This window comes from Mauremys mutica, chromosome 4 (assembly GCF_020497125.1).
Source record: "Mauremys mutica isolate MM-2020 ecotype Southern chromosome 4, ASM2049712v1, whole genome shotgun sequence".
Classification (NCBI taxonomy): domain Eukaryota; kingdom Metazoa; phylum Chordata; order Testudines; family Geoemydidae; genus Mauremys; species Mauremys mutica.
In genome coordinates this window covers 20,607,972-20,623,693 of record NC_059075.1, presented here as the reverse complement: position 1 = coordinate 20,623,693, position 15,722 = coordinate 20,607,972, and the positions used below count along the sequence as shown (strand labels likewise).

At 42.8% G+C, this 15,722-nt stretch overlaps 1 protein-coding gene across 6 annotated transcripts in view; it reads left to right on the top strand.

Moving 5' to 3' along the window:
- Positions 1-4,518: 4,518 nt before the first annotated feature.
- Positions 4,519-15,722, top strand: part of TRMT61A (tRNA methyltransferase 61A) — a 31,060-nt gene continuing 19,856 nt past the window's right edge. Inside the window, exons 1-2 of one of the 6 annotated variants that reach the window (XM_045013810.1) lie at positions 4,519-4,627; positions 7,704-8,068. In XM_045013810.1, coding sequence (XP_044869745.1) covers positions 7,738-8,068 — 331 coding nt within the window. In that variant the 5' untranslated portion in view covers positions 4,519-4,627; positions 7,704-7,737. Of the gene's footprint in view, positions 4,628-4,999; positions 5,083-5,641; positions 5,792-5,848; positions 6,108-6,295; positions 6,316-7,703; positions 8,069-15,722 lie in introns of those variants that run through there. The other 5 variants (XM_045013809.1, XM_045013808.1, XM_045013806.1 and 2 more) reach the window with 5 other exon arrangements.

Sequence of the window (15,722 nt, the reverse complement as noted above, 5' to 3'; positions counted from 1 at the left end):
ACCAGCCTGATCTAAGAGTCATGTGAGTGATTAACTGCTCTGAGTTCACTGGTTAGAAACTATGATAAGAATAATGGCTGAAAATCTAGTACCTATTCTCAGCCTCCTTGAAATATTAAAATAGTGAGTTTATCTCACAGTTTAATGTGAAGGGATGCATACTTGATTAATAAAGTACACCAAGCCTCTTATTTTATTGTGTGCAAAAAAAAAAGCAGGGGAGAGATAAGTAGCGGGGAGGCTGCATTGGAGAGTAGCTGAAATGGTACAAAGGCATGATCTTAATTCCCTCTTGAGAACAGAAATTAAAAGACTAAAGCTTGCTCACCTTATTCATGAAAGTAGCAGGGCCACCCAGAGGATTTAGGGGGCCTGGGGCAAAGCAATTTCGGGGGCCCCTTCCATAAAAAAAAGTTGCAATATTATAGAATACTATATTCTTGAGGGGGGCCCTGTGGGCCCCAGGGCCTGGGGCAAATTGCCCCATTTCCTCCTCCTCCCCCTCCCCCCGGCGGCCCTGGAAAGTAGTGCTATTGACTTTAATGGGATTACTCAGGTGAGTACAACAAGAAGGATTGGGCCTAAAGTTAGATGCTACTAAGGCTAAGGAAAAAGCGAAGTTAATGACTTTACTTTCAACCTTATACTGTTACACTTTATATTTCTTTCTGAAACATAGTTATTACAGTGGGCCTTACCTTTGTCTGAATGGGACAGGGGATTATACATTTATATAGGCTCAAATAAAAGAGTTGTTATTTTAATGTAAATTATGACTGTCATGGGATATAAATCCAAGTTCCTCTCCCAATTCCTACCCCCACCATCATCATCCAAATTCAGATAAAGGAAGAGTCATAAGTGTTGCAAATAAAAAGTATTTGGGATAAGGAATGAACATAGACCATGACTATAAAATAAAAACTCAGACCACTACAAACAAAATTGCATTATGTTTGGCACGGACAATATCTGAATTAATCAAGGTCTATCTGATATTCAGAGGTGCTGAGCACACAGAACTCCTGCTGAAGTCATTGGGGACGGCCAGTCCTCAGGCAGGCACCTTGTCTCCAGGAACAAAGAACAAAGCCTCTCAATATCCTTTCTATCTTTCAAACTATATTAAATCTCCTTCAAACTTTCTAAAGCCCCCATCTGTATGTACCAGTCAGGTATGTTCACAGTTTGCACAGACTTCTAGTGCACAATTCTGATCTCAATTATACTAGCATAAATCGGCAGTGATGACGGTAAGTTACACTACGGTAAAATGAATGTGAGTGCAAAATCAGACCCATAGTCCTTGAAATAATACATTTAGCTATGGATGCTCTCAGTAATAACTTCTGTAATTTTGTCAAAGTTATTATGTCCCAATGCCATGTACAATTCGGATTCTGGATCATTTGTTGCAAAGTGCCAAGAACATGTTTGGTGCTATATTAATAATAATAACTATAAATAATAATACACCAGTAATTTAATATTGTATTTATGTGGTCTCTGATTTCTTCCCAGAATTGTTATGCACTCTTCTCCTCTGGTAACAGCTCCAACTGTGATAATTCTCTTTAATTCCAGCCTTACGCATGCCATTGGGCATCCATTATGTTACAAAGGTCACTTTTAGGTTATTCCCGGATAAGATCACATGATCTTCATTGCATCATAGCTAACCTTATTTTTCATTTTCAGCAAGAATTTCATAACTCTTTCATTCAATCTCCTATTGCCTGGCTTCATTCCCTGTTTCCACACCAACAATGGAAAAAACATCAACATATACAGGTCCCATTGGTGGGCTCTGTATATGTTGATGTCTTTCCAGCAAATGAACACTTAGGCAAGAAACCATCCTTCATTATACCCATTTTTAGATAAGTAAATTGTGGCAAAGAGAGGTTAACTTGCCCAATGTCATGCAGCTACTCAGTGCAGAGCCAGAAACCCTGATTCCAAGGCTCCTGCTCTAATCACTAGACACAATCTTTCCCAGAAGCAGGAATATCACTATTATTATTACTTTATACTCCATCAGAGCCATCAATCTGCCAGGCATCATTAACACAAACAGGGAGAGAGACAATCCCTGCCCTACAAAGTTTTCATATGAAGAAGACAAGCAACATGCAAAAGGTGAGGGAGTAGGAGTCAAACAAACTATGTGCAATTCACATGTGTAATAAATACATATGAACTGTACTCAATAGCCTCTCATTCTGTCCATCATTATTTGGCAAATTTCTTGTAGCCAATATGGCAGAAGTGGTCTTGTCTGACTTAGCTATCGTTGGCTCACCTGGAATTTTGAGATTTGCTGAGAGTTTTATCTAAATTGGATCCATAGTCTTTCTGTTACATCAACCCCCAGACTTCCCAGGTGGCTTAATTGTAGGTGTTGTGCAGTAGACTAAAGTTAATGTGCCAACAGACAGTGACTGACCATTATATCTAGTTCATCTGCTGAAAATCAGTATTTTCTTCAGGTGAGCCCTTATTTGCTTGTCCAGCTGCAATAATGGCAGCATTATATTGCCTTATATCATGGAGTAATTAATGTCCTGATGCTTGCTGATTTATACAGTAGGTTGCAGTGATGCAGCCCAAGATGGAGATGTGAAGTGATGATCCCAGAGATTTCCATGTTGAGCTTTGTCTGTATATGAGTGCAAAAGGAGATGTGTGTTACTTAGTGGACACATCCTCTGAAATGACTCAGGTGAACCTAAGATGAGCCCGGAGAATTAAAGGGTAAACATTTCCTTGAGAATTCAGAAGAATGTCCAGAACAGAGGAGACAGCAATAGATGGTGAACAACCACCCCCAACAGTTTTGTATCCAATTCCTGAGCTGGCAAGCTGGGTTATAAATTGCCATAAAACAGTACTTTGAAAACAAGCCAGAATGTATGTGGATCAATATACTGGAAGGATTTGGCTGTTGCTGCATTTGTTTAACTTAACTTCTCTTCCCACACAAATGGAGGATGAATTTACCTTAACCATTAATTATACCTGCCTGAATATCACATTTGGCATCTTTATTGGCAATTTGTTTCAATGTCTTCTCATCTTGGGCCCATTCATGCAAAGGGCTAAGCACCTCCTGTGAGTTGCCTAGCACAAACAGCTCTCACTGAAGTTAAAGGTAGCTGAAGGCTGGCAGTTCTCTTGCTCGATCAATTCTTTGAACAACCATCTTCTCCCAGAATGCCATTACTCCAAAATGATTAGGCAATGTGATAGGTGCAGGCACACAGACATATGGTTGTAAGGCAGAAAGGCTGCAGGATATCTGGGGTAACACAATCACACAATCTAAGAAATCTAAGAAACTGCATTTGTTATGTCCAGGTCAGAGGAGGGTGTAACAAACTGGTTAAAAAGCAGTTGTATTTGTAGGGTGAACAGGCATAGCTGGCTCAAGAGGTAAACCAGACAACTGCTCCCGCTCCTTCTGAAGGCAATGGTAGAGCTCCCATTTATTTCAAAGGGAGCAGGATGGAGGCTCATCAATTCTTTCCTATAGACAGAGCTTCCATCCAAGTTTGCACAGATCATGATTTCTTTGGTTTTCAGGTCCACCTGCAGTCCTTGATCCTTTTACTGAATGTCCAATTCTCTGCTCATTGCGTCAAAATTTTATTGCAGAAGACACCTAAAAGATTTTTTCCTTAACTACCGTGTATTATATATTATCAGTTAATAAAGAAAAATGTATAGGATTATCTGCCTTGTCAGCATAGACAAGAATCTACAAATCCAAAATGATTCAAGTGCTTTCTATTTGTGTGTGCCCTTCCACCTGCCATTGGCTACTGTCAGAGGACAGGATACTGGGCTTGATGGACCTTTGGTTTTATGTTCCCATTCAAGGTCTCTGGGGCTCCTTTGCAAACAAAAAATGAAGTATTCTTTCTTTCCTCTCTACAGAGAAATTCCCCAATGCCACAGGCCCATGTATAGGTCTACACCAGTGGTCCCCAAACTTTTTCCATCATGCCCCCCTTTATCCATAATGGAACCTGTCCATGCCCCCAGAGGAACCACAGTCAGGAGCCATGGCTGGGAGCAGGGCGAGAGCCATAGGTGGGGCCCGGAGTGGGGCTGGGGACAGGAACCAGGGCCGGGAGTGGGGCCACGGCTGGGGCCTGTGTGCTGTGATTGGGGCCGGGAGCTAAGGCTGGGGCCAGAGCTGAAGCTGGAGGTAGGGCAGGAGTGGAACAGGGGACAAATTGGGGCTGGGTGGCACCTCCTCCCTGCCCCCCTGGGGGCTGGCCTAGGTCCCACTGTGCCCTCCCTAAACAATCCTCACATGCGCCCCACAGTTTGGAGATCATTGGTCTACACACTACTTAAACCTTTAACATGGGACTTAGGTGATGGTTAGAGTTTATCACTCTGGGTCTTTAGAAGACAGATTCTATTTATCTTGAATTAATGTATTTTTCCTTATAGTCTACAAAAGCTGTATGTAATGGCTAATTGTCTTCAACTGTCTTTTCCAGAATTCAATCCTTTGTATAATAGCAATGTATGCTAGAGAACTTATTTCTGAATTCAGCCTGTTTTCCTTGATACTTAGCGTGAAATCTTGACCCCATTGAAGTCAACAGCAAAGTTGGTAAGTATTGTTATTAATATGGAAAGAGTAAGTCACTGAGGCTGTGTGTGGGTGCAGGAAGCCTCCTGCACAGAGCTCAGTGTATGATCAGGGTCCTGTTGCATTTCATGGTCCAAGCTGAATGAAAACAGACTAGGAAAATTCACTTTCATGCACTAGCAAAATGCTGCAAAATCCTGTTGGTTTTTTTTATTTATTTAATGAAAAAATTCTATTATTAAGTTTAGTAAAACCTGTTCTTTTAACACGCCCACTACATTTTGGACCCAGACTACTTCAATGTCCTTTCATTCAATGTCCTCTAAAGTCTCATTGAAACACAGTGCAAAGTCCTTCATCGGCACAGGGAGATACTATTAAATACGCCCTTCCAGTGAATCCAGAATGAGCCCGTTTCCTCTTCCCCCAGCTGAGCAAGAGTGGGTGGGTTAGACCCGAACACGCAGCCAACTCGGGTGAGTTCTTGGGCCACAGCCCCGTGGCTCTTGGTTGGGTGGGGGTGGGGCTACATAAGGGAGAGACCTCCTGCATTGACGGCTCAGGCTCTGATGCGAGTGAGACTCCTGGGACCAGGGCTTCATCTGTAATGAAAGCGGTGCCAGGGCTCAAGCAATTTTTTTTTTACTTTCATAACTTACATGGCAACCCCAGCGGTGCAGGGGCTAGGAACTGCTAAGTGTAGAGGCGGGGGGGCTCCCGCAATTTAAGCACTGGTCCTCCCCGAGACAAGCCCGCAGCAGAAACCCGCCTGCGGCTCAGAGAGCTTTCAAAACGCGCCTTACAGGGACTCCAGAATGGGGGAGTTTCTCCCCGTCCGGTCAGGAGCGGGGGGGGGGGCTCGGTGCTCCCTGGGGCTGGGCTAGCCCCGGTAGCCGGGTCCCCACGTGCCTCCCCCGGGCCGGGAGCGGGGCACGGAACTGCAGCGTTGCCGGGGAGGTGGCTGGGAGTCGGGCTCCCCGCCCGGACTCCGCTCCTGGCGGGGCTGCTGGGCGGGCAGGTGCCAGCTCGCTCCGGCGCAGCGGGTTAAGGGGGAGGGAAGCGGAGCGTCAGCAGCCTGCGACCAGGGCGGAAGGAGGAAGCGGTGGTTGGAGCACCACGTGTGTGAGCCGAGCCGGGTCCGGTGACTCCCTTAATGTCCCCACCCGGAGGGGGAAACCCAGGCAGGTAAAGGCACTGGGTGTGGCTGCTGCTGCTGCTGCTGCGGGAGGTGGGTGTTACCCACACGCACCCACTGGCTTAGGCTGGGAGACTCTGGCACCTGGAGAGGGGCGGACACCCTGCGGGAGGCAAGGAGCCTGGGCCATGGGGGTGGGGAAGGGGCTGGGAGACTGTGAACCCAGCTCTGGGTCATCTGTCCCCCTACTCATCCCACCCACGTGTTTCCCCCGCCCTTTCCCCCCTTGAGTGGCCAATGTTCGCTTGGCCCTAGCTGCCTGGAAGCATGTCACTGGGCTGTCGTCACTAGCTGGACCCTTCACAGGTTAATGCTGCTTCTTTCTAATCCCTAGAGCATCTTCCTGCCTTCCCTCCCTGCCTCTTTTATTTTTGCTTCTAATTCTAAGCCTAGTAAATAGAGAATCAAGTTAATTAACTCTAAAGCGGCCTCAAAGCAACCATTAGGTTTTCAAAACTGCACTTGGCTAATTTGCCTCTAGATCCTAGTAGCTGAGTTATTGTATTTATAAAAAGTAAGTAGATAGAGCAGTTCTTCCTCTAGGGCTCTGTGCAGGAGTCAAAGATTTCCTCTGCATACAGGCCAAGGAGGATGATTATAATCAATGCTATAGTTGATAGCCAAATACTGGATCTAGTGGCCTGTATATTTTATAGGAGTGTTTGTAAAAGAATGCTGTGTTTCAAACCCACATGAAGGACTATGCACCATAAATGTTATGTCTGTCTTCTCTTTGTTCCAATTAATGCACCAGATTTCTGCCTTTATAAGGGGGAGTCTCTAATTTGTATTGCACAATTTAACCCTGCAGTAATGTGTAAACAACTGCTTCTCCCCAATCTGCAGCTGGAGATGCAAAGTCTGTGTGGGAAAGAACTTCTCAAAGGCAGGAATGATTTTTGATTTACAGGAATATAAAATATTTTTTTTCCATTTCATAGCTCAGGTTATTCTAGCTTTATAAAGTTAAGTAGTTAGTCACTCAACAAAGACAATGGGAGAAAAACTGCATCTACAGTATATGCACAGCAACTTGAGAGTTGACTACTTCAAAACCCAACAGTAAATAACCTGATATTTTGGGTAAAAAGTATATCCAAGTTACCACATCAGCTAAAATCCCACAATTAATTGATATTTGGTAGCTGACATTTAACAGCCCCACAAAGCTTTACTCTTCTGCTCTGGCTTTTAAGTTAATGGAAAACTGTTTAAAGATAAATATTTGTAAAATGTTTAATTGTTTAAAGGGATCACATTAAGGCTCTTGGATGACCTGACCTGAAATCTTCATGCCGGGGAATCCCTCACTCCATTTAGTCTTTTTTTTTTTTTTTAATTAAACATGGGCTAACCTTTGGTTATGTTGAAGTCTTTGAACCAGAATTTGAAACCAATTGGATAGCAGTTAAGCTTGCCCAGTTCTAGGAGTGACTCTTGCTCTGGATAGAATGTTTGTTGTCTTAAGTCATAAATCGCCACAGAGAGAGAGAACCTAACAGGCATGCTTGAGAACTTGTGCAGTGGGGTTTAATAGACAGCTACAGTTCATATCTCCTGGTAGCTAGCTCTGTAACAATGTGGAACAAGCTGAAGAAAGAATTTGTTTGCTTAAACTTGTTTAAAATTATAAGTGCAGCTCAGTGTACAATGGGACCAGTGTTGGTCACATTGAAGTCCAATGAGAGCTTTTTGTGGGACAAGGATTTGGTTCAGTGTCTTTTGTTACACTTCTAAATGTTTCTTGAACTACATTAACTTTAGTAGCCATCTTGTGTATAGTTTCTTCAAGCTTTAGATGTAGAATATGACACATTCTTACTTTTATCATTCATAATTCCATATAAAACTCCATCATGGTCTAAAGGTATAAAACTCTCTTGTATGTTTCTTCTCCTTTAGGTGAAAATATCCAGCCAACTAGAAGATTATCACAATGAGTTTTGTTGAATACGGAGATACAATAAAAGATGGAGACACAGCTATCGTGTTCTTGGGCCATGAATCAATGTTTCCTGTGAAAGTCCAACATGGCAGTAAAACTCAGACTAAGTATGGGGTCATTAGACATTCCACTGATCTCATAGGCAAAAGGTACGGCTCAAAGGTGACCTGCAGTAAAGGAGGCTGGGTGTTTATTCTTCATCCAACCCCAGAGTTGTGGACAATGAATCTTCCTCACAGAACACAAATTCTTTATTCAACTGACATCTCTTTAATCACCATGATGCTGGAATTGAAGCCAGGATCCATAGTGTGTGAATCAGGTAATCGTTTTTAATAAGGGATTTTAGTATATTAACTCGGGGGTTGTCAACCTTTTTCTTTCTGAGCCCCCTGCCCCCCCCCCCAATCATGCTATTATAAACTCCACAGCCCACCTGTGCCACAACAGCTGTTTTTCTTCATATACAAAGCAGGGCCGGCAGTAGAGGGTAGCAAGCAGGGCAATTGCCCAGGGCCCCACGCCACAGGGTGCCCTGCGAAGCTAAGCTGCTCAGGCTTCACCTTCAGGCCCAGATGGCATGGCTCGGGGTGGCTGGACTTTGGCTTTTTGCCCTGAACCCCAGTGAATCTAATGCCGGCCCTGTTTGGTGGTCCCCCTGAAACCTGCTTGCAGCCCCCCAGGGGGCCTTGGACCCCTTAGTTAACACAGCAGTTCTCAACAACACTTTAACTAGCAACAGACTCTGTTTTAAGCTTTAAATATATATATATATATATATATATATATAGTTCTGTTGCTGCTAGAATCTTCCTGGCCTACAGCTTGAATAATTCTACTTCATTTATGAATGTTAGCAAATACTCTGTTTTTCTGTACTGAAAAGACACTTATGTGACATTGGCTCAGTACGGCGGGCACCATGTGCAGAAATGTGTACAACAAGGTGGATTTGGGGAGGTGGGGTCCTCTTAAAATTATGAGTTGGTCTTTGGGAAGGTGCCAGTTTCAGATAAAATACTTCAGTGTTTTTTTTAAATACAGTAGTATTAGGTGTGGGGGGAGTTGAAACTCTTCTTTTGGAAGATGTCTACAGAACGGCTTGTCTGACAAACCTCAAATATAAACCCTACATTCTTCTAAAATAACTTGAGCATTGGTAGAACTTACACAGGTTGAAAAAGAAAACAAACTGGTATGGGTTAAACTGGTAATATGTGGGATAAAATGGGAGCGTTCACCAGGCTACATAATCCACATATTTGACCCTTCTTACACTAGGTATGTGCTATATGCAGTACTGAAATGGCACACGAAGGTCAGCTGCAATGGAATGTACAATGGGTGGTTTGATGCCAATGGTGATCTGTGCCCTATGTTCCACTGCTTTTCATGCAGCTGATTTTTAACCCTCTGAATGGGTTATTGGTGTGTTTTGTTTTGCTTATAAAGTGTGCTTTAAACATTATAAATGCTAGGCTGTTGCTTGCGATGCAAAAGGGGAGTTGTTATATTTTATACTGAATGTTCATTATCATACTGGTTAAATATATTTTATAATCTTTAATATTTTTATTACCGCAGGCAGCATTCTTAACAATTTCCTGCCATTTGATTACTTTCCTGTACTGTAGGGGAAATATATGATTTTTATTAATGTATATAGCTGCCTTTCTTTTTGAGGCATTTATTCTGTCTGCCTCCATTGAATCATTTTGTAAACCTGCTTGTCCCTTGACTCTCAAGAGAAGATGCATAAAAGGAGGGCACACTGTTGTTGTGCCGTATTTTTGGTTAACGTTTCCCATTCCCAGTCTTGCATAATATTTGGCAGCCTTTTAGGCATGGCTATTTTTCCACACGCAGCTAAAATTTGGTCTGTCATTCTGTTTCAAATTTGTGGGCCAGGGAAGTGTGTGTGTGTGTGTAACCCCTGAACGCTGGAAACTGGTATTTCCAGATGCATAAAGCGCTATTGCACAAGCCCTTGATACTGCTGAAACTCTGAACCCCACAAGTCCAGATTCTAGTTTGTACAATGATAGTCTTAGGGCTGGAATTGCAGAGTTGTTGTAGCTGTGTTGGTCCCAGGATATTAGCGAGACAAGGTGGGTGAGGCATCCACACGTCCAGGAGGGCACACAGGCAATGTGCCATAGCATGGCTCGACCTGGCTAATGCTTTTGGATCGATGACCCATCAGCACACTTTTGCCATGCTGCGAGAGCTCAGGATGCCTGAAAACTTTCTCCAGCAGGTCCAGGAACTGTATGACGTTTGCACCACCACCACCCGCTGCACGGAAGGAGAGACACCCAAAATTCCTATCCATAGCGGTGTGAAGCAAGGCTGCCCCCTGAGCCCCATCGTTTTCAACTTAGCCACGGAGCCGCTCATTCGAGTGATCTCCAGCAGTCTAGGTGGTTTCGATCTATATGACAACAGAGTGAATATCCTGGCTTACGCAGACAGTCCTGATTGCAAACAACCCCGAGAGTCTCCAACAAATGCTTGACATGACCAGCGAGGCTGCCATCTGGATGGGACTCCACTTCAATGCCGGGAAGTGTGCATCCCTGCATATCGATGGCAGTAGAAGGGATTTGGTCCAGACGACATCTTTTCAGATCCAAGGTGAACCTATGATCTTCTTCAAGGATGGGCAAGCGTACCAACATCTCGGTTGCCGTAAACTCCACTATCCCCAGAACTGATAGCCAACTGCAACCGGGCATCATCATCACCAACAAGGACCGGAAGAAAATCATCATGGTGGATATCACAGTGCTCTTCGAGAACAGGACCCTGGCCTTCCACAATGCCCGAGCTCAAAAGGTAGAGAAATATGCCCCTCTGGCCGAAACCTTCAGAGCTAAGGGTTACCAGGTCCAGACACATGCGCTGATCATCAGAGCCTTAGGCGCATGGAACCCCAGTAACAAGCAAGTGCTGAGAGAATGCATAATCGGTCAACACTACGCTCGGCTGATGCGGCAACTCATGACATCTGACGCCATCAGGTGGTCGAGGGACATCACTGGACATCGACAGTACCAGGAGGGATGAGCTAGAGTGCCGATGAGATGCGCAGTCAGAAAAGTAACAAATACTTTCCTCATGGATTGTATTTTCTAAATGAACAACCAACCGAATTCTCAATTACTGAAGGACAATCTCCACTCATTGATATATTTTGCCTTCCACAACCAAATCTCTGTACAATTTTTCATGAGTGATGTACCCGAGTGTTCTGATTCTAATACCTAAACAGTATTGTTAAATCTATTCACCTAAATTTGGGTTATTGCTGATTATGCGCTCTATGTATCATATGACTTTTAAAAACTAACTTTGTGGATAATCTAAGCACTAAACCCAGATGTACAGACACTCTTTTCCCAAACTATGTATTATATAATTTTTTAACATTAGCTTTAATAAAAAATTTTATATCTCTTACTGGACCAACTTCTGTTGGTGAATGTATAGCTGGAAAGTTTGTCTCTGAGTTCTTCCTCAGATCAGGGAAAGGTACTCTCAATGTCACAGCTAAATACAAGGTGGAACAGATTGCTTAGTAAGTAGTTAACACACATTCTAAAAGACTATTCAAGATGATGTGGGCCGTTAACAAAAAACTTGAGTTAGTGGGTCACAGCTCAAATCAACAGACAAAGAGGGTCATTGTAGTTCTCAACCATGATGACTACATCAGTGAGGCCAACCAACAGCTCTGACTCCACCTATTATGAAGAATTCGAAGATTCCACACCACAGTTCACCCAGGAATTTAAGGATATCATCAAATCTTTCCCCCAGATAACTCCAGGAGAAACTCTACAACATCATCACACATAATCCCACACCAAGAACCTTCTACATGCTTTCTCAGATGCACAAACAAGGGACCCATCATGCCTGGCCATGGCACTCTTACTGAATGAATATCAGGACTCACAGGAACCATCCTCATGCCACTCATCACACAAGGGGCCAGCTTCCTCCAGGACACAACCAACTTCCTCCACAAAGTCCTCAACATTAACAAAGTTCCCTCAGAACACCATCCTTGCCACCATGGATGTCACCTCCCTATACACCAACATCCCTCACAATAACTGCGTCTGTGTCATCCTCACCCATAACAGTTTTACACTTTATCCAAACCATGGGAACAGCTATGAGGACTAAGATGGCTTCCCAATATGCCAACCTATTCCTGGGCCCCCTTGAGGAAGAATTTCTGGACAAATGCACTATGAAATCAATTATATACCTGAAGTACCTCAACAATATTTTCTATTTCTGGACAGATGACCTACATTTCTCATTGGTTTCCACTACAGCTTCAACAACCCCACCCATCCATCAAACTTTCTCTAGAACATTCCCACACCAGCATCACCTTCCTGAACACCACAGTCAGCTTCAACAATGCTACAGGCAACTATGCAAGAAATCCACAGATCACCGCACCTATCTTCACAGATCCAGTAACCATCCCAAACACACCAAGAAATCTGTTCTCTACAGCCAGGCACTCTCATACCACAGAATATTCTCAGAGGAGAAAGTTTGGGATACACACTTTAACTCACTTAAAACCAGCTTCATCTAACAAGGACACTCCACCAAAGAAGTAGATCGTATCATGGAATAGGCCACCCAAATATCCTGAGAGAACTTGCTTCAATACAGGGGGGAAGAATCTCCGACTGTACATCCCTATTTATCACCACCACCACACCGGAACCCATACAGGGTATTAAACAATTACAACCCATACTCATATACCCATACTTATGTTCTTATACTCGATGAGGACTACAGCCTGAAATAAATCTTTCCCAAACCCCCTTTTCTGGCCTTCAGACAATCCCCTCCCTCCCGCCAACCTCACCTGACCCACTAACTCAAAGCAGCACCAGACCTTGCCAAAACAACAGAGGCAAAACCCGCAGAGATCGGTCCACTGCTATGATGATCAATACCCCCCACGACACACCTTTCAAGATCCATGGGTCCTATCACCAGGGCTGGCTCCAGGGTTTTTGCCGCCCCAAGCAGCGGGGGGGGAAAAAAAAGCCGCAATCGGCGGCAGCTCCACCACGCCGCTTTCTTCTTCGGGGGCAATTCGGTGGTAGGTCCTTCCCTCGGAGAGGGACCGAGGGACCTGCCGCCTAAGAGGCCGACATGCCGCCCCTTCCCCTTGACCACTCCAAGCACCTGATTGCTGAGCTGGAGCCTGGAGCCGGCCCTGCCTATCACTCAGAATTTTAAGTAATGTCAAAGCTGCCTAGAAAGAAAAGAAATGGGCACTTTTAAGTATTTCTGTACATCTAATAAATGAATACACTTAGCTCTGGTACACCAGAAATGTTTCACTCAAGGATAGTTTGTGGCAAGTTCTCCACTGATCTGTTTTAGTGGCTATATTATTATAGACAAAGTATTACATTTTGACCTTTCTAATAATAACTAAGTTCTGTACCTGTGGCCTGTAATGCTTTTATTAAAAGCGTTGACTTTTAATAAAAGAAAAGGCATTGCTCTGGATTAATCTGGTTACTCCTTGAAATAAGTGAATTTATTTAGAAGCACAGTGCAAGTGACCAGAAATGACAATTTGAATAAAAATGTTACAAGCGTTGACAAGTAGGGCCGAGGCTGGTATGATGTAACATGCTTTGGTGCGATCCTAAATCAGACTATATTCCAGCAATCCTAAATAATTAGTTCTAGATTAACCTTGTGTAGCCTAACAGGGAACAAGCCTGCAGTGATTAACAGAAACAAACCAGGAAATCTAGTCTAGCAATGAATGACATTCTGAGTCTGCTTCCTATTGATGCTAGTATTATATGCATCCAGAGCATTAACTAGCATTGGGCTTTTATTTTACTTCCTTGTATACTGCTGGCATAATAGCAATGAATGGGTCAAATTTTGCTCTGTTACATTGCTGTAAATCAAGAGTAACTTCACAGACTGCAGCAAATTGCTCTGCATTTACATCAGTGAAACAGAGTAGAATTTAGCTTAATGTTTATATTAACAGCTGGTGTTGCATTTCCTCATTTCTTGTGTCATACCCATAAGACTGAAATAAGAAGGGAAAGATAAAATGTTTTTGGTCCGAAATGAAATGAAGTAAATTCTGCATAATACTATATCTCTAGCAATTTAAGTAAAAGGATTTTTTTTCTTTTAGGGAAAAAAATAAGATGACTAGAATCTTTAATTTTGTACCACTGAGTTTTGGAAATGGGTTTAGATATTTAAAAAAGCAGTCGTGATATAAAAGTATTACTACAGCTTATTTTTCTACCTACTTTATTTTTAAAGAATGGCTTGCTACCAGTGTCTTCAGATATATGCCCAACTATTAAAATGATACAAATGCACTCTTCCCAGGTTTTGAAGAATCTAGGAATCTGGCTAATGTCTCATCTGTGATACTTAGTGGGTGAACCTTTTCTCTTCCCCATTTCCTGCTGCTATCTAAACTTTAAAAAATTATGTTGTTTTAACTATAGCCAGCGCTGTCTTTTAGAGTTAAGGTTATAGTAGAACCTCAGAGTTACAGACACCTCAGGAACAGAGGTTGTCCGTACCTCTGAAATGTTTGTAATTCTGAACAAAACGTGGTTGTTCTTTCAAAAGTTCACAACTGAACATTGACTTAATACACCTTTGAAACTTTACTATGCAGAAGAAAAATGCTGCTTTCCCTTTATTTGTAGTAGTTTATATTTAACACAGTACTGTAGTGTATTTACTTTTCTTTTTCTTGGTTTTTGGCTGCTGCTGCCTGATTGCACACTTCCGGTTCCAAATGTGATGTGTGTTTGACTGGTCAGTTTGTAATTCTGAGGTTGTACTGTACTTTTTAAGAGTACTTCACAATGAGAAAACCTGCAACAAGGCAGATACAGGATACACAGCCTGAGCTTTGTGGAGAAGAAAGAGACTCAAGATAGCCCTGAGAGGGTTAAAATACCTGTCTGTTGAAAGTGGTCTGTTGCTCTCAGACTTCCATCTCTGTCAGGTAGCTTTAATCTCAGTCAATCTCTACACTTGGCAATTGCTGCATGTTGTAGGCTCTGTCTAGATTAAGGGATACAACTGAATCTTCTTTCATGTCACTGCTCTCTCCAAAACTACTCGTGACATCAGCATCCCAGACACGGCTATTTTCTATTCAGTGACCAGAGTTGCCCCAAGAACAATTCAGTTTTGCAGCAGCTTTTGAAGATCCAAAATCTATTTTCATGTGGCATCAAAGGAAGATTTAGCAATTCTGAATACAGGATTTAGCCAGAGAGAAACATAGATATTCCAGTGAGTGTTTGGCTCACATGGGTTTGAGTTTGTCCTAGGACTGCTGACTGTGACATTATCATTGGTAGAGCTGGCCGGAACTGACTGTGGAGATCCTAAGAATACCACCAAGCTATTCCCGAGCCTCTTCTAGAGGTGCTGTAAATCAGTTATGGACATGTTTAAATTCATTCTGGTCACCCTTTATATTAAGGATACATTTATATGTAGTTTAATAAAGGGTTAATACCAGATTAATTTGTGGTTTCAGAGTCCAGTAGGTCAAGTGGCTGCTTAAATTGTCAATAACACCTTCTACTAATGTGCTTATAAACGCTTATAACACATACTAGCATGTCTATAACATGATTATAACATCCGTTAATCATACATAAACTTTATAAATGCGCTCCTAATATAAAGCGTGACCCAAAGCTCTGTAATGATTCATTCAACTTGGGAACATATTAACACTAAGCCGAAGCTTATAACTTCTGCCATATATATCCTTTGGCGACTGCATGAGCAAAAGGAATCTGAAAAGAAAGTGAGAAGCTGATCTCTGTTTAAAAACGTCTGACAGATGAGGCCAGGCTTATACTGCAATACAAGAGGGATATTACTGTATAGCTTAAGAACTGTCTAAACATCTCCAT